Source organism: Amborella trichopoda, chromosome 10 (assembly GCF_054954075.1).
Source record: "Amborella trichopoda isolate Santa Cruz 75 chromosome 10, AtrichopodaSantaCruz75HAP2 v2.0, whole genome shotgun sequence".
Taxonomy (NCBI): Eukaryota; Viridiplantae; Streptophyta; class Magnoliopsida; order Amborellales; family Amborellaceae; genus Amborella; species Amborella trichopoda.
In genome coordinates, this window is record NC_142345.1 from 37,438,352 (window position 1) to 37,462,602 (window position 24,251).

The 24,251-nt window shown below is 38.3% G+C and overlaps 1 protein-coding gene across 3 annotated transcripts; it reads left to right on the forward strand.

Annotated features, from left to right (window-relative positions):
- The first annotated feature begins 1,630 nt into the window (after positions 1–1,630).
- DEG9 (DegP protease 9) lies at positions 1,631–24,052 on the forward strand. 3 transcript variants are annotated; one of them, XM_011622595.3, is made up of 10 exons: positions 1,631–2,484; positions 4,151–4,350; positions 4,551–4,731; positions 4,955–5,146; positions 12,592–12,824; positions 21,639–21,740; positions 21,848–21,898; positions 21,982–22,086; positions 22,783–22,904; positions 23,892–24,052. In XM_011622595.3, the coding sequence occupies exons 1-9, from the start codon at positions 1,863–1,865 to the stop codon at positions 22,879–22,881; spliced, it is 1,785 nt and encodes a 594-aa protein (XP_011620897.1). In that variant the 5' UTR covers positions 1,631–1,862; the 3' UTR covers positions 22,882–22,904; positions 23,892–24,052. The 3 variants fall into 3 exon arrangements, with proteins under 3 accessions (XP_011620897.1, XP_011620896.1, XP_006836679.1); XM_011622594.3 differs by lacking the exon at positions 23,892–24,052 and adding an exon at positions 23,088–23,263; XM_006836616.4 differs by lacking the exon at positions 23,892–24,052 and having other exon boundaries at positions 22,783–23,095.
- Positions 24,053–24,251: the final 199 nt, after the last annotated feature.

Below are 24,251 nucleotides of genomic sequence, written 5' to 3' on the forward strand. Positions count from 1 at the left end.
TATATAAACTTTTCCCTTACGTAAATTAGTAACGAATGTGGTTATATATGGGTAGGACACGTTTTTTATGCAGCGAGCCTGCATATTGTAGAAATGCAGACTTGGCAATAAATATATTTTTTAAACATAAATGGATCATAATTTTTAGATAATAGATAATATCTAACATAGAAATCATGAATATGATTTTTTTTGGAAAACTAGAGATAATAATTATATTAAAAAAACATTTCGACCGTTAGTTATACTTGGTTTTAAATGGACCACCTATTTGCATCCATCTTTAAGATGGATGCTTTATACATCTGGACTGCATATTGTAGAAATGCGGTCCAGCCCGCATAAAACAATTTTCCATGTGGGTATTCCTTAAAGACCTAGTTTCTATGCAGCCAAGCTCGCATATGTAGAAATGCGGGCTTCGTAATATATATATATTTTTGCGATGGATATTAAGTCTTAATTTTTGAGGACATGCAATCTCTAACATGGAGATCATGAATATGAAAAAATAACTAAATTTAAAAAACTAAAAATAATAATTTTAGCAAGAAAACATTTGGACCGTTAGTTTCCATTGTGTATAGATGGAGCACCCACTTGCATCCATCTTTAAGATGGATGCTTTACACTTTTTGGATGACATATGTAGGAATGCCGTCCAACCCGCATGAAACAATTTTCGATTCCTAAATGTTGAACAATATTTAAAATATGGACCTGATTTCTATGCGGCCAATCCCGCATATGTAGAAATGCAAGCCTATTAATAAATCTATTTTTGAGATGGATTTCTTGACTTAATTTTTAAGGGCATGTAATCTCTACCATGGGGATCATGAATTTGAATAAATAAATAAATAAGTAGTAAGAAAACATTTAGACCGTTAGTTTCCATTGTTTTTAGATTTTGGACAGTTAGAAATAATAATTCTAGTACGAAAACATTTGGACTGTTAGTAAGTATCCATCTTTAAAATGGATGCTTTACACTTTTTGGAAAGCATATATAGAAAAGTCCAGCCCACATGAAACAATTTTCCTTTAAATATTGCCAATAATATGAGTATATAGTGGTCAAAAAAAAAAAAAAACTCATAATCATAACCCACGTGTCTCAGCTGGTGGCAATGGACCCAACTAGGAACCCAACTGGTCCATTGCCACCAACTAAGACACGACCTCGGGTCTATCTCTGGGATATGAAAGGTTGGGTCTGTGTCCGGGTTTGGGTCCAGCAGGGCCCGACCCATTGCCACCCCTTAAAAGAATATCCAAATTTCAATTTAACAAAAATAATACCTCAAAATATATATCATTCAATTTTTTTGACGGTAAGATCTGATTGTTAGAAAATTCAATATTAAATTTGATCGTTTGAAAATAATCACCCATGATACCTAGGTCGTCCGAAATTTCAGATTGAAAAATTCTCCCGAGCGAGTCTTATGACCGAGAGAGTATGTATGCAATATGATCCGGCGGGAAAATACTATGATATAATCAAACCCTATACTCAAATCTTCGCTGTCCTATTTGGGCGCCGCTAGATTTCTTTGTGGCGGCAGACCAATATATAGATTTCTTTGTGGCAGCAGATCAATACATTCGTCTATTTCCGTCGTATCCCATCCTCTTAAGACAGCAAAAAAAACCCTGCATTTGTATTAGGGTTTTTGGATCAAACACTTCTCTTCTTTGATCTTCATCTGGTAAAAATGGAACCTCCTTGATCCATTTCAATGGCGGAGTACTTTACTAGGCTCTTCGGAGTATTCTTCTGTGGCATCTGAGTTTTGGCTGGCATTGCATAAAACCTAGAGAAAGAAACTCTATTTCTCAGTTCCCTTTTATTCGCTAGAATGGAAGAAACACCTAGAAAACGAGGAAGAAAAAGTAAGAAAGACAAGAATGGTGCATCCTCTAATTCTCAAATACCAGGCGATTCTGGCGCTTCAATGGATCCAGTTTTCTCAATCATGGATGTTGAGGTTATCAATCAAAGTGCGCCAACTGCTCGGAAAAGGGGGAGACCGAAGAAGTTGCCCCCTGTTGCAGTTCAGAGCAATGGGGTTGGTCATTTGAGAGATGCCACCAAGAGAGACACTCCTTTAGAGAGAGAACATGGAGCGCTTGATCTGGTTTTGGTTTCGCCACAAAGAAGGAGCTTGAGAATTCCTGAAAACAATGCTAGGTTTTCGCCCCCACCAACTGACATAAAGAAAGAGTGTTTAGGGAAGGTACTTCCCTCCATGGATGCTGTAGTAAAGGTTTTTTGCGTTCACACTGAGCCCAATTTCTCTTTGCCATGGCAAAGAAAGAGGCAGTACAGTTCTAGTAGTAGCGGGTTCATTGTTAGTGGACGTAGGGTTTTGACAAACGCTCACTCAGTTGAGCATTATACCCAGGTTAAGCTAAAGAAGAGAGGGTCAGATACAAAGTACTTGGCCACTGTTTTAGCAATTGGAACTGAGTGCGACATTGGTAAGAATAAAGCATTTCATTTGGCTTTCTGCGGAATGGAGCACTTTATTTAGCTTTGTGTAGAATAGTGCATTTCTTTTAGCTTTGTGTTTTTTGTGTTTTTGGTTTGTTTCCTTTGTTTCAAGAATCAGAGTACATTTTATTTAAATTTGGTTGCTATGTGTTTATGGGTCTTGTTTACGTATTTTTTTTTACCCAAAAAACCTATACATGTATTAGTTAGTGCCTAGTTTGTGTAATTTGAATCATTGATATGGATGCTATGGGTCTTTATTGTCGAAGTTGGAGTTGCCTGAAGAATCCTCAAGCTTACATTGTTTTAAGCTCGCCTGCTTAAGCTTGGTCATCGCTATATAGATGCTCTAACGTTTCAGCTTTATTACTGACTCCAAAACAAAAAATTGCTTCTTTGCTTGGTAAAAATTAATCTTCATTTATATTCAGTTTTTGATTTAGATGTTCCTAGCAAAGCATTTGCTAATTGTTGGAGAATTTGAGTAGTTAGCTCTTTCTTGTTGATGAAGGGCACTTTTCAGTTACATTAGCATTCTTTATTCATATTTCTACCAGTTCACATTATTTGAATCACTGAATTGGATGTTTTGATTGAGCTGTTGTTAAATCTTCTTGTAGAATGTCTTGCCTACATATACATACTTCACCATTGAAATATTTGAACCTAGACACTTTGCCGTTGCCAAGATGCTTTACATTGGTAGAGCACGTTAGTATTTGTACCCGGTCAAATTATTTGTGTCACTGAATTTGATGTTTAGGCTGACATGTTGATGATTTTTCTAGAATGTCTTTCCTAGATGCTTTAACATGGAATAATATTTATTTTTTACCTAGTTTTGACACGTCTGGTTATAGATTCATGATTTTCTTTTCATAAATTCCATGTTCCATAATGTTTGCTAGTAATAACGATAGATCGTCAGGGTTTGCACAATTTCTACAGGCCATTCTGGGATGGCGGGTCTTTGGTGTTTTCCAATTCTTTTAGACATTCAAAACTCACTGATGGCTGGCCAGAGCTCCTTTCACGGGACTTGGGAATCTTTCTCAATTACTCTTAGTTTCCCTGATGTGTGGGAGAGATTGACAATGTCATTGGTTGGCTAATAGTGATTGTCTCTATGTACTTTTGGAGGATGGGGAATTTTGGAATTCCCCCTTCAAGTCAAGGAGCTATAGTTGTAAGGTCGTTCAGAAGCAGATTCTTTTGTTTGTGTGGGTGTAGGGAAGTAGTTGACGAGTTGCCTTTTCTGTTTGCATTCTCTCCTCCCTCCCAACTTTTTTCTTTTCCCTCCTTTCTCAACTCCTCTTATCCCTATTTTTTCTCCCTGCCTGATCTCCATGTTAGTGTCTAGTATATATATTTCATATTTGTTTTTTGGAAACTGTTTAGTGTATAGTATATATTTCATATTTCTGCGCCTTTTGTAGCTATATGTGTACATTTGATGTGATCCTCAACCATAAAAAATGTTTGTAATAGAACAAGTACTAGGTATTTGATTTTATTAATGTACGATTACTTTATTCTTTGCATTCTCCATGAGGGGTTATAAAAAGGTTATTCAGAAATGCTTAAGCAAAATTGGAATTTAGACATTGAATGTGGAAAATCTCTCAGTACATGTATGCTTTTTTTCTGTTGCAGCAATGCTGACAGTTAATGATGATGAGTTTTGGCAAGGAGTATCTCCTGTGGAATTTGGATCTTTACCTGCTTTGCAAGATGCTGTTACTGTCGTTGGTTATCCAATAGGTGGCGACACAATTTCTGTGACAAGTGGTGTTGTATCACGTATGGAGATCTTATCTTATGTCCATGGGTCCACGGAGCTTTTAGGTCTACAGGTCAAACACTTTGATTTCACTTGTTTTGGTTCTTTATTACCATATTTGCTTTGTTCAAGCATTCTTCCCAATGTTATTTATCATGTACTATATCTGTTTAGTCTCAAAACAGTACTTGTTTCTATTTTATCTTGCTGCTTATGGTGCTGCAAGATGATTTGGTGACATGTTCTTATTACTTTTTTAAACTTCTTTTACAGATTGATGCAGCTATAAACTCGGGAAATTCTGGTGGACCTGCTTTTAATGATAAAGGCCAATGCGTTGGTATTGCATTTCAGTCTCTTAAGCATGAAGATGTGGAGAATATTGGGTATGTCATTCCGACTCCTGTCATCATGCATTTCATCAAAGACTATGAACAGTCAGGGGATTATACAGGTATGCTCATGTGCATCTCATATATATGATAAGACCTTATGTTTCTTGGTTGTTAATTGAATTTGCATTCTTATTTCCAATTTTTCTTGTCATTCTCTGTTCCATTTTTTTAGATCATTGGTAAAATTAGGTACATGTAAAAGTTTTCCATACAGTTAAATATTGAATCCTCATTATCATCTTGTAATTCGGTCATTATGTGTCTGTTGTTGTTTGATGGCAGGATTTCCTGTACTTGGGGTTGAGTGGCAGAAGATGGAAAATCCTGATTTGCGGAAAGCCATGGGTATGACTTCTAATCAAAAGGGGGTTCGTATCAGAAGAGTAGAGCCCACAGCTCCAGCATTTAAGTTTTTGAAACAATCAGATATAATCCTTAGCTTCGATGACATCGACATTGCTAATGATGGCACCGGTATGTTCCCCAGACTTCATGATTCTTCCTAAGAGTTGTTGGTTCCTATCTAAGACTGTATTTTCATTATTGGACGTTATTTTGATATTGTGGCTAACCTGCTGGCTATAACTTGGAAGTATGATATATCACTGCACACCGATTTATGTTTATGACATTTGCTAATGTTGTTTGATGTATCTTTCTACTCTTTCTTTATATGCATATGTATGTTAGTGGCACACACATGAAATTGTAATAAGTTTATGTTATGTCTTTCTCTATTCATATTTATGTGAATGGCTTGATGTGATGTATCACTTCTAAGCTTCATAGTTATACACACCTGCAAGCATACTTCAACTCATGTATATGATATTGTAATGAGTTTTATTGTATCTTTCAGCTCTCTCTTTCTTTATGCTTATTTATATTATTGGAACATTCCAATGTGTTAGGGATGTGATGGAGTAGGTAAATTTCCATATAGGCCTTGTCTAATTTTTGACGGAGTTGGAAGTGTCGTTATCTTTTCCTTCTTTTGCTTCTAAAATAATAGAAAGAGAACTGAACAATTATGGCGTCATGCTTCATGGAGTCAAGATTTCTAATCACGAGTAAAAGTTTCATCTTGGGTTTAAAAAGGATGTATTTGGGAAGTACCATTTAAAAAAAAAAGAAAAAGAAGTGCCCTAACCGACCTTTTTTTTGTAGGTCTTGTTTGAAAATGAAAATTGAAAACTATTAGGAGGGTAGTTTGGCCACATACATTCGCCCAGTTTTTTTATTGTCACCCAAAATGTGGGTAGTAATGCTAATCAGTTTTCTTTTTATTTGGCCGCACTGTGTTTTCCTCTTATGGATTAGAGACTAAATTATCTGCGAAACAGTTATACTATTCCCAAACAGTTACCTTGTGCGTGCTTGTATATGTACCCATTTTATTTTGTATGTATCCAAGATTTCATCCAACAATTGAATTCACCCTCTCATCAAAGCTATCTGATCATTTGGGCAGTTTACATGGGAGAATCGTTGATTTCATCCTGTCAAAGTATCTTCCATCCTGGGGAAATCACCCTTTCTTGGAAGACTATCTGATCATATATTGGGGCTGTTTACAATGTCGAATTGTTGAGGTTTGCAGCGCCCAACCTCAGTGGCAACTATCAAATTAAGTAATGGACAATTCGTAGGTCGAAGGGCATGTGGGTTCTGTTGATCCTTGCAGTAACTCCTTTGCCTCCAAATGGGGGACCTTCAGTCATTAAAATTAAAGAAGATGAAATTTCCAGACTCCACAAACCTCTCTTGATTTGTTCCCTCCTCTTTAACTTAATCCCACCCATTTTAAATACTTACTCCAGAATTTTTTTTTTATTCTCTATATTGTGACAGATTTTGAAACTTAATGAAAGGAAATTGTTAGAGCTAAATTGCTGAAAGGGTGTAGGTCGATGAAGTGGAGCACTCCCCCAAACGGTTTGTTGAAGTTGACCTTTTATGGGAGCTCCAGGGATAATCCTGGACCTGCTAATGGGGGTGCTTACCTAAGGAACCCTGGCAGAAGATACTAAGGACCTAATTTGGGCCTCAACACAATTGTGCTTTAGATGAGGCGGAGACCTGGTCCCTGCTCATTGTAGTTTGATGTGAAGATACAAGTTGGAAGAGTGAATGAGATTCTCATAGAGGGGATTCCACTACTGTTATTACCTAAGTAAGGGGGAGGATTGTCTTGGCAGTTACACCTCTTTTTTAAAGATATTTGGGACCATATTAGGAAACTAGTGCTGGCATTTGGCTACTCATGGATATAGTCTAATGTAGAAGCTGATGCACTTGCTTGAGAAGAGGTATTCAAAGTTTCAAATATGTGGTCATCACGTTGCATTGATGATTAGTTCTGGAGTTTGCTGTACTACACTTATATATATATATACAACGCCTATAGGCGAAAATGAACAGTGATTTCGCCTACCCTCATCACCATCCAAAGTTCATCGCATTGTCACAGTTGTCCGGTAGTGTTTCATTTTTCGTTTCTTTTCTAAAAATCAGAATGATCTAAATTTGGAGCATGTGTATATCTTAGTGAGGCGCACCTAATAAAAATATGAAAAAATAATTCGTAAAATGTAAATTGGCCAAAATACCCCTATAAATATAAGGGTATTTAGGCCAATTTATATTTTACAAATTATTTTTTTCATATTTTTATTTGGTGCGCCTTACTAAGATGTACATACGCACCAAATTTCAGATCATTTCAATTAGTTAAAAAAAAATGAAATTTGAAATGCTACCAGACAACTGTGACCGTGCGATGAAGTTTGGATGGTGATGAGGGTAGGTGAAATCGCTGTTCCTTTTCACCTACAGGTGTTTTGTAGTATCTTCCATATATATATATATATATATCACCATCTTCAAAAAATTTTTGCATGTATATGTATGTATTTATATATGTTTGTATGTATGTATGTAGTTGACGCCTTGGTGGCCAGGTTATCTGCCTAGGCAGGCGCCTCAGTTTTGAGGAAAGCAACTCACATATATGAATGTATATCAACGTTGTTAAGACCGGAATGAGTTCAAACCTGTGACAGTATTGTACTAGTTTGATTGGACCAGTCAAACCGGATCTGTTTGCTGGTCATACTGGTCAAAAGTAAAAAAAAAGTAAGAAAAGAAAAATAGAAAAAAAAGAAAAAAAAGAGTATTTAAGGGGAAAAACTTAAAAATGTAGAAAATTTTCGTAAAGTCATTTGGAAGAAATATAAAAATATATTCGAAAATATGAATGGCTATGAATTACATAGCTAAACAAAAAACAATTAATCATATAATCATGTTAATATCAAAATAAATTTTTTTTTTTCAAGAAGTGTTTGACTATATTTATAGTATATTTGTACAAGAAAAAAAGTTGATGATGATGATTATGATAATATGCATACAAGAAAAAGTGACCCTTTTCGGGTACCCACAAAATTAGGAGCTCTATACAAAATGTGGCATGTAGCCCTACTTTACTTTGTTAAGGTCCAATACACTGCATTACAAAAGTATTAGGAGAGATGAGAGGGATAGAGAAAGTAGAGAGAGTGTTATAATGGGACCGGTATATCTCACCCAAGAAAATGTGGTCATTCCTTTCTTTCCAGATGCCCCACTTGGTGGCCATGATTGAGGCCATCCAAAGTAGGGGGCCTATCTTGGGTAGTTGGTGCACTAGAAATGCCGGTAGGAGTTGTGGGGTGGACTGCGGGGTGACCCTTTCCCACTCAAAGAATTGGAGTAAGGTGGACCGCAACTGGGATGCTACTTCGCAATGCAAGAAAGGTGGTCATGTGTTCCTTGTTGGTGCAAACACATGATACACCTATTTGGCAATTGAATGTGTCTTTTTTAAAGTTGGTATCCTTTTAGTTCTCCTGATGCCAAGATCCAGCCAAGAGCCTGTACCTTGTGAGGGACTGGGGAGACCCAAATGTTGTTGAAGATGGTCTTGGGAGTTTGGTAGGACGGTAGGCTCGAGTAGAAAGAGGCTACTGTGAATTTACCTGAAGGCTCTGGGGCTTATATCAGTCTATCAAGGCCAGTCTGCCGGAAGAAGAAGTCTTGAAGAAAGCTTAGAAGGGCAATTAGTTGTGAGCTTTCCCCTTTGATTAGTGTCCTTCTAAAGGTGGGGGGACCAAATAAGACTTCCTTGCCTATTTTTAGCTACTTCTGCAATGGTAGCTTCTTCATTGACTTCTATTGAGAGAAGAACAGGCCTGTGTGTATCCTGAACCAGGTCGCCCACCCATAGGTCTTTCCAAAATCTAACAAGCTCCCCACTTTCCACTCTGAATCTATTCACCTCCTTGAACGTTTGTCTCCACTTGGCTATGCTTTCCATTCACCTGATGCTCTGTGGGGTGGGCGCTTTCGGGACCATCCCCCAATTTCAATGTTGTATTTTGCTACAATTACCTACCTCTGCAGCTGGCCCTTATTGCTTGCAAATCTCGTCTACCACTTTCCCAACAAAGCCAGATTATTTTCTCTTAGCCTTCTTATGCTGAGGCCTCTAGGTTTTTTGGATCAACACACACGACCCGGGACAATCAGGTGGAATTTGTGTTCACCATTGGCCCTTGCCTGCAGAAAGTTCCTCATACCACTCTCTATTTTGGATACCACTGATGCCAGCACAAGGAGGGACATCTAGAATATAAGAATGCTTGATAGGGTGGATTTAAGGTGACCCTTCCCTCTAGGGATAAGAATCTGCCTTTGCATCAGGCCAGCCTTCGATCAAACTTCCCTATGATGGTATCCCAAAGGTGCTTTCTGGGCAATACCAATGCATAAGAATAGGCCTATCCTAAACATTTTGAGGGCAGTCTTTCTACTGTTACACTCAATCCTTGCACAGCTTCATCTCCAAGCTTAATACCATGCATTGTGGTCTTAAACAACCTGAGGTTGGCGAGCTGTTTGGGCGAACCTCACAAATAATGATTGTATCGTTGGCACGCGGCCGATGGGTTCATTTCTAGAGGTTGTAAAGCCCTTCAAGCGGCCTTGTTCATGCAATCAGTAGATTCAAAAAATAACATGCAATCACTAGAAAATGGATATAGTTTTTGGTCTATTGATAATGGTCGCTCTGTTATGTATTTTGTTGTTGGCTGATCATAATGCATGCCTTCCATTCAAACCTACATGGATTCCAATGAGCATGTTAGTAAATTCTTTTTCAAAGTTTAATCATAGAATACAATTGAATATAACTAGTTCAATGGCTTTGTTCTCAAAGAATGAGTAGTTTCAACATTCTTGGAACATTAATTGTTGAATTCAAAATTTTGAAACATCCTTGGTCACACATATCATTTATATCTGTATCTGTATGCTTTATTATATATTTTGTCCCTTACTGAATATGCCAAATTATCTCGTCATTCCCTAACATAGCTTGGCTGGCTAACTTGCCAAAATCATGATTCAACGTAGCTTGGTTGCTAAGGGGTTATTGTGAGGTTGTGTTTGAGCAAACTAATGTTTTCTTGCTGCTGTTCATATGATATTTCCCAACCCTGTTCTCTCTAGCCACTAACAAACACTCCACCGTTGCTGAGTAAATGATGCTAATAGGGGGCCGCAGAATCTGGAACCTTGTTTTCCAAAGGCACCTCACTGATGAGGAAGCCTTGCACTTTCACATTCTCTCAGCTGCGCGCTACATTCAAGTTTCATTCCCTTAAATGGGACTGATTCTATGGTGTGGATGTGTACTCCTACTGGTCTTTTCACAGTTGCCTCTTTCTATAAGAGCCTTTGTCAGGCCCCTACCCTTCCTGCCAACCCGCCATCAGTCTTGGCAAAAGTGTGGGTGACCATTGCCCCTCCCAAGGTGCAAACCTTTAACTGGATTGCTGCATCCAACAGAGTCCTCACGGTGGACCAACTCCAAAAAAGGGGGATCCCCATCCCCAATAGATGCGCCTTATGTCTTTCTGAGGAGGAATCTAACCCTCTCCTCTTCCTTCTTTGCAAGGTCGCATATGGTCTGTGGGGTATGGTAATACAACTGTTCGGTAACCAGTGGGTCACGCCATCCTCGCTCAGAGCCCTCATCTCTTACAACTTGGACTCCCATTGGCCAAAAGCTGGTTAAACTCTGTGGAAAGCTATTGTAGCGGCTACCATATGGACTATATGGGTTGAAAGGAATAACAAAGTTTTTCAAGGTATAAAACTACCAACCTAGCTCTCTTTCACAGGATCAATACCTTGGTCTCCATTTGCGGGCATTCCAAAGAACTTCTTCCATAGTCAATGGGGGAACATTCTTTACCAGCAACTGAGAAAGGCTATAAGACACAACAACTTGCAGCCCCCACTTGCGGGCTGCATTAAGTTAAACTTTGATGGTAGTTCAATTGGGAATCTTGGCCCGGCTGGCGCGGGAGGAGTTTTTAGAGACCGCCACCGGAAAGTCCTCTTAACATACTCCGAATGTCTCGGTAGTGGTGACTCCCAATATGCAGAGGTTATGGCTCTGCTACTAGGGCTGAAAAAGTTCAACCAGTCTTGGGGAGCACGCCTCATTGTGGAAGGAGACTCCCACAATACAATCTCTTGGGCAAGTGGGAAGATCCCCCCATGGCAACTGACCACCATTTTTAATGAAATCTTTCACATTTGCAGGGATATGGACGCTCTTGGAGGCATATATGGCGGGCGTCTAACGAGTTCGCAGATCTCATGGTGAAGGAGGGAGCTAGAGTGCAAGAAGAAGATAATGTTGGGTCCTGCTCCTTTTTTGTCACGGACCACAGGCTCTCTTAGTAGCTTCGAAAGTGTCTTCCCTGGTTTTTGGTTTTATTTTTTTGGCTACCCACTGTAAATCATTGTAAATGGGCGACTATTATAAGCCTTTTTTGTATATGGCTCTCTGTCGAATATTTTGCCAAGAGCTACCCATCTGGGGGCTCTCGGTATTCCCAATTTTGTAACCATTACTGGCTCAGTAATACAATGTTAACGTTTCAAAAAAAGAATTTTTTTTTTCTTGAATAGAAATCACTGACAATGTAGAAGCTGTGTCAAATTGAGGTATCAAAATCTGAACCAAGAGTTTAGAGGTAGGCATGTATGTCAGATTGGAGGATAGGGAGTTCTTTAAGTTTCTACACTCCGATGTATTTTTTGGGCTCGTCTCTAGGTTGTGTGATTTCAGTAGTTTGATCTGCTTTTACTCAATGGTCTAGTCATTCATAGGTTTTCATTTAGTTCCTGTAGACAGCATAATTGTCAGGATTCTGTTTGTTTTATGGACCATAGGGCAACATTTGGGTCTGAGATGTTATAAGACCTGTTTCAAGGTGTGTCATGGTGTTGATTACAACTTTTAAATTTATCGAGAAAAGAAACTGGCCTACTAACTTTGATGTTTTAACCCTCTCACTTCGGCATGACATATATTTAACTATGAGTTCTTTAAAAACGTTGCCTCCCGAGTCAGCGCGGCTTGGGCAGACGGCGTTTTTAAACATGTTCAACCGAGGCAATGAAAGTTCAGGAAAAAAGGAGTGGAACAAAGTGTCGCTTCAGGGAACATGGGTATGGAAAAATCTTAAAAAACCGTGGGTTCCCAATTTTGAAGGAATTCCTGCCAAGATGACGGCACATGGGCATGCCAGGCGCCTTGGAGTTTGTAATGGTCATGAGATTTGCATTCCTAAAAATAACCTTATCATCTTGACCTTAAATTCATTCAAAAGATCAGATGTAAATTCTTATTTTCTCTTTGGAATGCAACTTCTTTCCATGAGATAAATGTGTCCAATTTATACTATTATATGCATCTGGTTCCCTTTTAATTGTCAAAATAGCTACAATATTTCAGTTCTACCTGCAGATTTCTTTGGGTGCTTCTGTTAACTTTTGCTGTGTTCTCTGTGGTTCTCTAGTTCCTTTCAGGCATGGGGAACGGATTGGCTTTAGTTACCTTGTCTCTCAGAAATATACTGGAGAGACTGCCAAAATAAAGATTCTCCGCAATGCAAAGATCCTTGAATATAAAGTAGAACTTGCAACACATAAACGTCTTGTCCCAGCACACATCAAAGGGAAGCCACCATCATATTACATCATTGCTGGATTTGTTTTCTCAGCTATATCAGTACCGTATCTTCGATCTGAGGTAGGCTTTTCAAGACTACTGTAGTCTAATCTTGATGGGTTTAATTTCTCCAGATATTTGTTAATTACTGGAGAATATAACTGTTATAAAATGCTTCCTGATCAAAGGACCTAATAGAAGAACTTAAATCAAATGTACTTATGTATGGGTCTTGGATCTGTATCTTGAAAACTATATCTAATTGTTTTTTCACTTGTTCTTTGTGATACATCACTAAAGGGTTCTTATGCCAGTTTAATGCAGCTTAAAGGTATCTTGTTTCGGAATGGCAGCATGCTCTTTGAGTTCCATAAATTATGGTAGCCTTGAGAATGGTTATTATTTGAGCTCAAATGATTAGTCTTCATTTCTTCACGAAAAATACAAAGGGATCATCTGAAGCATTAGCCGTTTGTGAAGTTTTGTTTCCTTGTCTGGAGGATTTTGCTTTATATAGAAATGATCTTTTTGTTGCGATTACTATGGTTTGTGTCCTATGGACCATATTGGTAGTGTTTCCAGTTTTGTACGAGGGTAAGGATGCATATTTCAAGTCTTTGGATTTAAATGCCTTGGTCAATAATTTAACTAGCCTTTTTATTCTATTTAGTGGTCAATGTGAGTAAGTTTTTTCCAGTTATCAATTTATGTTTCAGTGGATAATAATGCTTCATCTAGTTGTTAAACAGACCGAGATTAGGCTTATCAAGTTCATTTGAGGAGTTCAGTGGAATATTTATCTATATAGAATGGTGATCTTTCCACTGGGCATCGGCAGTTCCATAAAAATGGATGGGTGCTGGATTTAATCTGATTTTGATATGATAGTACATCATAGCTGTTGGGATCAAAAGCTGGACCGGGAATGGGATCAGAATTGGGATTGGGGGATTGTGAGAGGCTAGAAGATCTCTATGGTCTGGGGTGTTGTATCTTGATCGCAAAAGATCCTGATCTCATGGGATCTCAATTCCAACCTTTTGGCGGATCTTGCTCCCAACCTTAAAGAGTATATATAGTGTAAAACTATATATATTATTTATTTTATGGATCTCTTTATTTATAGCCGGTAAGTAATACAAGCATATTAAAAGTATAGTTGCATTGCTTGTGAAATAAAGAAAGTCGTCAATTTGGTAGTTATCTTGGACTTTGAGGTGGGGATTGTTGTCCTTAACAATGAAGATGGAGATCCCTCATAGAGGGGATCATGATCCCATAATTAATAATTGATATTGCTTGAAGATCGTTTTCCTGAAGCGCGGGAAAGACATTCCAGAGCGAGATTGCCCCCTAGGTTGGGAGATCCCAGGAACTCACCATGTACTTGGTGAGTTGTTGTCTCTGAAAATATTGTAGAGATTAGTTCATGATTAAGGCATTTTATCCAGCTTATTCTTACCACGTGTAAAACCCCTGTGATGTATCAACAACTTTTACATCTGTCCATCTTTTATGTTGACATGTGAAGCCATTTTGTAGCGGGGGATGTCCTTGAGCATGAAGAACTACCATCTAATATTAATGGTGATACCTTGCTTGAATAGTATCCTCAAGCATCCTTTGAATTCCCAAAAAATAAATGATTGAGGGGTGAAAATGTGAAGGGAAATGTAGCGATGAAATTTTTTTTTTTTTTGAGAATGATCAGTTAGTTCTTCAGATTGCTCTTGTTTCTGAGGTCCATAAAAATTAAAATGGTTAGTCTTGTCTCTTGAAATAGTCTTTGGGTTTGAGTTCCAGCCCAAGAAAAAGAAAGGTAGAAAGAATTTGCAGTTGCTGCAGTTTTTACTGGAAACATCGTTCAAATAATATGGACTGTCTAGCTCCCAGACGGTCGCCCTAGAGCACCCTGCCTAGGCCTAGGTTGGTGGTCTTGGCCTCCTTAATGGAGGTTCCTTCCTTGGTCTCCCCTTGCCTAATGGTGGAAATCTCCCTCATGTAAGGGGCATTTGGTTTATTTTTTTCCCCTTCTTAAGGGGATGAAGGGGAGAATTCTTTTATTTTTCTTGGGTAGTACGGTTGGGGGACATTTTAACTCCCATCCCCACCCCCCAAAAAAACAAAAAAACTCCCAAAACCCAAAAGAGAAAAAGAAACATAAAAACAAAGAAAAAAGAAGAACCTGATGTTAGGGTTTCAAAAGAAAATAAAAAATCCAAAATACATTCATTTTACAATTTTTTTTTGAGATCGAAAATGTTCTAGAAGATCAAACTTAACCTTTTTTTTTGTTGGATTCATTGCGAACTCCAAGAGTGGCTATTAGAAGATTTTTGTGATTTAGAGCTTGATATTCAACCCAAACATTGAGGATCAATCCTGCTACAAATGATTGTAAAATGTTCATACATATTAATAGGTATATGGTAGGTAGGAATGGAACCAGCAATGTCATGTTTTGGTACTACCACCCTGCCCAGATCTTGGGCCCTTTCTTATATATATGCAAAAGTTATACATATATATGCATGGATGAGCGTTTGGACAGACTCCCCCTGGCCACCTTGGTGGAGCTCAATCTTTTTACATCATTGACTAGAAAAATCCATTGCACAGTTTGTGATCTTAAAATACTTTTTGTGGTTTTTGGAAGCCATAAGTTGAGCAGGAATCACAAAAGTCACATGGATATGCTCTATCCCCATATAGCTCTCCTGAACCCTTAGGGGTTCTTCTTTAGGCCCCTTGCTGTTTTGGTATCTAGTATCTACCAATCCGTTGTACTTCCTTATTTTATTAATACATAGTCAATTTACTCTAAAAAAGATATGCTCTATCCCCAGTTGATGATGGAGCCAATGTTGCATAGCAACCTGAATGTTTGGGTAACCCTTGTGTACAGAAACAGTGGTGAAAAAAAATACCATCTGACTGTAGCAATGTTGGATGGCTGCCCTTTTGCTATTGTTCTCTGTTGAGATGAAGCCAATGGGTATGCCTATAGTAATGACCACAATGCTTGAGTAACTTTATTCAGAAGAGGTGCATCATGTGCAAAGTGCAGGTAGAGTCAGTGTGACATCTGTTTCTCCATTGTAAGTTGCCTTCATACATATTTTCCCTAGTCCTCCAATCCTTTGGTTTCAACTTTGTCCTGCATCAACTGAGGACCTCCTAAAACAATGACTCTCTCCCTTGCTGCTGCTCAAGGGTCTCATCCATTGGAAGATAGGCATGACAGCCGTTATCTGGTTGCTATGGCTTGAGCAAATTCGAATAACAATTCAAAAAAAAAAAAAGGCTTGAGCAAATTCGAATCACTTTTCAAAGCAATTATGTAGATCCATCCGAACACAGAGAACACATCAAGTGATTGATTTTATCATGGGCTGTGTTCAGGAGTTATGGGTGATCTCAGTTACAGTTCTTGAAAGACAATGGCCCCCTGTGGGTTGGAGCAGTGTCCCTTCCCAAGACATTCTTTAGCAGGAAACCCCTGGCCTGATAGGTATAGGTAGACTTTTTCGATCCCATTCCAGCTTCATTCTATTGACATTCGTGGGCCCAACCAGGCATTACAAATCCAACGAGGCAAAGGCTCTAGCTCTCCACACTGAAGTTTTTGCTACACCACACTCATGCATTTACAACACGTGTACTTACGATCCATGTGACTGTATTTATACTACTGAAAGGTGTTACTAGTTGCTCGTAGCTCCTATTTGATACCTGATAAAGCAAATCTGGGTTTTTGTTTCCCTTGTGATAGAGCCAGAAGAGGGGGAGCATGTCAAGTATCTGCCTGACATGTCTTCTTAGGTCTATTATGGACGTACAATGCGATTTCGGTAGTAATTTTCCATTTCAGTTGGAAAATGCAGGCGGATGTTTGGGGTAGCATAAGCAATCAACGGGTGGCAACTCATATCACGGGAGGAAACTTTGCACAAAGTTCCCTAGGTGTTCATTTTGTTTGGGCCTTCAATTTAATGTTTCTATTCAGCTGCCACAGTTGTTGGCAAGAACTTATTGAATCCATTGTTCGGGCTCATAACAAATTAAAAGTTGCCCCTGCTTCTCAACCTAGAGCCTTGAGCATTGTCCAAGGATGTGGTGCAGGAGTAAGTCTGGGTGGAATTGCGACAACATGGGCATTCTACTTAGCGAAAACTATTGCATCCTTCAATTTTAATTGTATCTACCAGAATGGGGTCCCCTCATTGTCAAGGGAAACTCATAAAATGTGATTTTGCAGGCGAGATTAGAGTTGAGTTGCCCGTGGATTAAACTGTCTTTTCAAGAAATTTGTGATAGATGCACAAATTTTGAGGTTGCCTTTATGCTACAGGTCGCATCTAACAGCTGGCAAGAGGGGTTCTCTACATCTTCCCTCATTACTGGTTTTCCTATAATTATGCATGTACATCTCATACATATCAAGGACTTAACGAGTATGGTGTAAGGTACTCAATGTCACCATTCACTGTCCCTACTGATTAATGGGCAGAGATGAGGAGCTGTTCTGCTGATGACCAAGACAAGCTGAAAAGCTGTTCAAATGCTCATCCCCATCTTCTGTTGATAACTACTGATGATGGATGGTTGTACTGAATACCTTACTCTAATTGGTAGGAGTGTTGGATATGCTTCCTTAAGTGAACCATGAGAGAGAGAGAGAGAGAGAGAGAGAGAGAGAGAGAGAGAGAGAGAGAATCTTTCAGAGAGAACCTTTACCAATGTTAGTTGCCAGATACGATAATCTTTTAGGAATATATTGAATCCAGTGATAGATCATAGAGTGCCAATCTTTTGGGGAACATCTCACGCAGTTTTGTTTTGAATGAGGCTGGAGAAATTTTATGTTGAAGTGACCCTCAGGTATTATTTAGAACATAATGGAAGTTTTCAGGGTTATCTATCATGTCTATGTATGATGCTTGGTTCTATATACTAGCTGGAATAACATACTATGGTGTGATATAAAATGTATATAGAATGTAGATTGTGGATTAATAACATTCTCAATAAAAAATTATTAAATATTTGATAAGAAATACTTTTATGGCCTCTCAAGGAGGGAGCAACCTGTAAAACCCTTTAAAGAAAGGGAAAATGTCATTCAAGAGGTCAAACAATTTTATAAAATCATTAAGGAGGTCAAGTGATCCTAATTAGTATTGGAAGATTTACTTTTTAATTTTTATTTCACTCAGGTACCTCATCAAAAAATATGTTACAAAATGCTTGTGTTGCCCCTAAATAATTGGGAAACCCTAAACAAATGAGGCATTTAATAATTTGTCCAAACTTAAGGGTACTCCTATCATTTCACTCGGGCCACTAACATGGGACAAATTACTAGATTGCCCTGCTTGTTACGGTTCCCACTCAGTATAGGTACAGTTTGTGCATTTTTTTACCATATTCTTTGATAAGGTTTCTAAGTGAAATGAAAATAAAAAAGTAAACCATCTAATGTTAATTAAGATCATTTGACCTTTGTAATGGTTTTGTAAGATGGTTTTAACCCCACAATGATAATTTCTCTAAAAGAAAGCCTCTTAAAGAGACATTAAAAGAAGAGGGCAAGATGATATACCGAGATGTGAAGTGACATGTATCCTCATATGTATGCAGTATATACACCTGCTCATGCATACATTTTACATTCCAGTTAAGTATTATGCTGCCAATATCTTCTCGTATAATTGTTATCACATGAGATGAAGCGAATTAGATTGAGATCATTATGTTCTTAATAAAAAAAATATTTTGAAGTGGACTTATTTGGGTGTTTATCATCTCCATCAACGAATTCATTGTAGCATCTCGTGTCATTATACTATTGTTGGAGCCATGAGATGGGGAAGTGGGGTTGCAATGTAGAGGAGCACTAATGAATTGAAGGTAGAATCTGGTGTCCTCAATTAGCTAAAGTACATAGAGGGGATAATTGATGATGCACACCAGCAAGGTCTGGTTTTTGGAATTTATAATCTAATTATTGATGAAACTTTTGTGGTGGAATTTTCAGAGCTTTACTAGAACTAGGGTGTTGAAATTAAACGAGATTGTGATGGATGATGTCTTGATCTATTTGTGGAAGCTTGATAGGTTAGATTATTCACGTATGAACACCCTATGGGGGAGGAATTTGGGTGGTTGGGTTCCACTCTCATCACAAGGGACAGCGAAAGGCATTCATCGTTATATTGGATGCTAAATCTATTGGGAAGTGGACTGCTGTGGTATTGGGAAAGTTTTGTTATCTCTTCGACCTCAGATATTAGCTGAAGGATTGCTTTGGAGTTAATGAGTTGGGATATCCTGAAGAAGTGAAGAGTTATTACCAGAGTTGTACTTAATGAGAAGCTTATGGCTTGAGTTGTGACGTGTTTCATAGTTTTTGATGTCATTAGATATTTGATGAAAAGAGGAAGGGCTATGGGGTTGACAATTTGCAAGAAGAGTTCCTAGGATTCATTAGTCCGATGGATATCCATCGCAATGGTGGGAATGTGGTCCATCAACCCAGGTGAGATTTTAATCCTTGTGGAGCACCTCTTGAAAAGGGAGAGAAGAAATGATTTACCACTAGATAGCATGAAATGGTGTTCCGGAAAAGGGATTAACCTTATTGAACCCTTGTGATGGGCATTGTTGAGAGCCTACTTGAAGGATGTGGTCTTCAATTAGGTTGTAAAGTTGAGCTTCCTTAGAATTTTGAAAGCTCCCTGTGTGTGCTTGGTGTCCGAGGCATCACAAGGTAGAAAGAGCTTTTTGGTAATGTTTTGGAGAGAGATTGGGGAGGGTACCAGAGGCAAGCTTTGTTCTCACATCTATGTGGTAAGTCTCAAAAGGGGGTTCAGTTTTTTTTTAGACTTGCAAGGGACTTTTTCAAGAGGAGGGAGGGCTGGCTATGCCATAATGTGCTTAGGCGAGGGATTTTAAGATTGGTGAGTTGATTTTCATTGACAAGATCATAGTTGTTTTCAAGGGGAGGGAGGGCTGGCTATGTCATATGGTGCTTAGGCGAGGGATTTTAAGATAGGTGAGTGGATTTTTTCATTGACAAGATCATAGTTGTTGGAACGATTCCGAATCTGAATTGTTTTAGGAATCAGAATTTCAGAATCATGGCCGGCTAGAAGACTCTTGCTTTTGGAATCGACGTCCGTACAAGTAGAATTGTGGGAAATGAGATTATTTTATAGGAATTGAGATTGGACCGAAATAGAATTGAGATCCCTACATAGATGGAATCGATATTCTGGGCTCAATCGAATTGAGTTTCCAACCTTTTGGAATCAAGATTCCGATATCCTTGAAATTGAGATTCCTAGGAATTTTGAATTGAGATTCATACCATTTTGGAATCGATATTCGACCCAGATTGGAATCGAGATTCGTACCAGTTTGGATTCAAGTCTCGACCCATATGAAGGGGTATGTGCCTTTGATGCCAAGGGTGAAGGTGTGGAGTATTCAATTTTTGTTGTTGCTAGGGCAAGTTATCTTATTTTAATTCTCCAAGGCCCTGTAAAAGAAGTTATGCTTGCCATTGTTACCTGCAAAAGGCATTAGAATTAAACTTGTTAAGAACTTAACTTTAGATTTTTGCATTGGAATGTTGATCTGTGGAACCAAAACTTCTGCAGTGTGTTCATCAGATTTTTGTTTGAAGCACACATGAACTTTGGAAGATAATCGTCTCTAGTTTAGTTTCCAAATAACTTATATCAAAATCAATAAATACGTCAGTGAATTTGTAAGTCACATATATATGCACTTAGAATATTAGTATTTGATTTTGTGGTATAACGATTGAAAAGAAAAAAGGTTCTATGAGGGTGGACACAAGATTCGATGTTTGATTGGTTCGTTGTTTCTTGCTCTTCAAAACGTGGTACTTGTTGTTCAGGAATATGGATTTGGAAACAATCAAGTCAAGTATTGTTTCAACAAGTGTAGACTCGAGATTTACCAATTGCGGAATTGAGAATCAGTAAATATTGGAAACAAAATTCTATAGATGTTGGAATCGAGATTCCAAACTTCACAAGAAACGGGTTCGGTGAAGATTCCTTGTCGAAATCGCTGGATTGGGATTCCGAGTACGACTCTCAACTTTCAGTGAGAGATTTGTTGTTATTCAATACTTTACTGGATTCCGAGTAGGACTCTCAACTCTGAATTGGGACAAGATCATTTTGGAGTTATGACGTTGTTCTTAGGTTTGGAGACGAGTTGTTCTTCAACGCTTTGCTGGGTTCCAGTGTTAGGAAATTCATAACCATTTGATTTGGTGTGTTTGCACCTACCAAGAGTGTTGACTTTAAGTTGGCTTGTGAATATCCATGAGGTTCTCCAAATAGATCATCTTTGAGGCTGTGACTTGTTTGGATTTACTTTTATGTGTACGGATTTTTTTGATTTAATGGACTGTCTTTTGATGCATTCTCTCTTTTCAAGGGTAAAACATACAATGTTGAGGGTTTATAGATGTAATGCTTGGATGGCGTGGTTTAAAGAAAAATGCTTGGATGGGTACTGATATTGAGGATTACATAATTTGGCTAGGGTTGTGCATCAACTTAGTGAATATCAGCTGTTCATGAATTGAGATGTGAATACTGCCTCTGATTAAGGGACCTAGCCAAGATGGTTTCCACGTTAATTTGGTTTGACTATTGGGTCATTGAAGGGACCTTGCATGGCTTGTTTGTGCTGGATTTGGGTCTTGGAAGAACCTTTGCCATTTCTCAATTTGGGATGTCGTACGAATTTATCATTGATGTGTATGTTTGCATGTGTGAGGAGTGTGAGGGAGGGAGATGAAAATTAATGCAATTGGGTCTTCCTGTACTGAATTTGATGTTTGATTAATTTCAGTATGGAAAAGATTATGACTATGACTCTCCTGTCAAACTGCTGGACAAACTCTTGCATTCAATGTCACAAACAGAAGATGAACAGCTGGTGGTGGTTTCTCAGGTCTCTTACATTGCATCTGTGATTTTCTCTGCGGATTTTGGGATCTCTTTTATCAAGTTCTTTTAGGACTTTGAATTTGAAAGCTTTTCCTCAATTGAATATTGCAGGTCCTTGTGGCTGACATAAACATAGGTTACGAAGATATTGTCAACACTCAGGTTGGTTTCTGTAAAGTTTTGGCTTTGGCTTCCCTCTTTTTACTGATCATTTTGTGCAACTCTTTTTATTTGTGTAAGCCCAGGTTCTCGCATTTAATGGCCAACCGATAAAAAATCTAAAGCACCTGGCTAACCTTGTGGAGAACTATGAGGGCGAGTTTTTGCAATTCAACTTGGATTACCAACAGGTCTCTCTCTCTCTCTCTCTCTCTCTCTCTCTCTCTGTGTAACAAAATACACACGAACAGTTGAATCCCAACTGCTTCAAACAAATTTGTTTGTGGATGTTGCTTATTTACCCTTATCTATCCTTTTGCCTTGTAGGTCTCCTATGTTTAATGTTTTTATGCTCTCCCTCTCTCTCTCTCTTTCCCTCCCTCCCTCCCTCCCTTCCTCCTCCCACACACACACCCACATCCATGGGAACGCTCAAATCCTAACTCCTGCAAAGGAAGTTATTTGTAGATGTTAGATATATATACTTTGTTGATCCCTTGTCCCTTGTAGGTCTCCTATGCTTAATCTCTCTCTCTCACTCTCTCTCTTAGGTATCATTATGACCGGTTGGATTTGGTTTGTAAATTGCCATACCAAACCCCGCATTGGGAACATTGGCACAGCAGTTTTTTTAAGTTTGCCCATCCCCAATAATCCGTGTTTTACATACAATCAGGGTCAATTTGATGTAGTTATCAGCTTGGCACCAAAGCCGGATAGAACGGCTTGCATGAATAAAGCTGCCTTTACTTATACTTGTCTGAAACGGGCCCATAGTCTTCTTCATTGTTTCTTTCTTTATCATGGGTTTTCATTGTTTGTTATTCTCGTCTCTGTTTTTCTCATTCATTCAACTGATGGTATATTCCATTTTGCCAAACTTTCAGATTGTCGTTCTCGAGACAAAGACAGCCAGGGCTGCAACAGTTGACATCTTGACAACCCACTGCATACCTGCAGCCATGTCTGATGATCTCCGGACATGAAGCACCTGCACCCCATCTTTCAGGTTTTTGTTGCAAAGGGGCGTTGCTTTATCCGATATTTAATGATTACTTTCTTGTCACAAGCTGCTCAGTTCCCAACCTTGATATCATTTTTGTACAACCATGAAAATGGAGCTCATTTGTTCTTACTGTTATAACAAACCCATCTTGCAGAAATTATCCTAAAATATGCATTATTGTGGCAGGTTTTAAATACTGTCCATGCAATGCCGAATCGCCTAGTTTGATCTTATTTTGTTGGCCATAGTTTTGGATACATCGTCATACACAATAGAGACGATGTATTTTGTGTTGCCTTTGCCTTGGGCCTGTGGTAATTACATTCATCGAATATGAAAGTTGGGGGTTACTATTGTTATTATGGATAGAGAAGTCCTTTTCGCTCCGTTTGCAGCTAGTTCGTTCTTTTTAAAAAAAAATAAAAAAAAAAAAAAAAAAAACTTTTAAAAATAGGAAATTTATATAAATCCCTACCGTGAAATTTTTTTCCATAGACTCCCTTGATACTTTTTTATTCACATTATATACTTTGTTATGATTTTCCCCAAGTGAACTTTTAAATCATTTTAGACCAAAGTACCTCTGACAAAATTTAAATTTAAGGGCGGTTTGGCCTAGGGGAAATTTCTTGGAGCCAAGGTCGGTCTTGCACTTTAAGGGTCAAACCGGTTTACACTTGAAGCCTTTTGTATTAGTTTGAGGGGTATTTTTGTCTACGATGACCAAAAAAATTCACCCGGGGGAGTCGATGTAGAAGACTACACTAATAATGTTTATAATGTAAATAAAAAGCGATTATTTATGTTTTGTATATCGAGGTCACAATCATTTTTATTCATTAGATGTGAAATTAGATGATTTGGGATCAATCATTAAATTCGAGAATATTTTATTTTTGGAACTTAGTGTTTATTCAATGATGCTCTTAAAACCACCACCCGTTTTGATATTTAAAGAACAATAATGTTTGTGACCTCCATTTTTTGCAGGGAGTTCGATAAACGAGGGATTAGGTATTTTATGCGACTAAAAGAGATGGGATTTGTGTATGATAGAGTGATACTGACATGATTTGTGGATAATAGAGTGATACTGACACCATTGGCAATGTTTGCTGGGAATGAGATTCAGTTTTCCGTGGATGATCCTATAATGCTGTGTGAACCTGAAGTACGAGGGGTTGCTTTGATTGTAGGAAACAAAAGGGTTGGCTCCCTCTTGCAATGTGAAGCACACGCACCTCTCTCTCTCTCTCTCTCTCTCTAAAAGAGCCGGACTAAAGTGTAAAACATTAAATATATAGAATTATTTTTGTATTCTCAAAAAAAAAAGAAGAAAAAGAAAAAAAA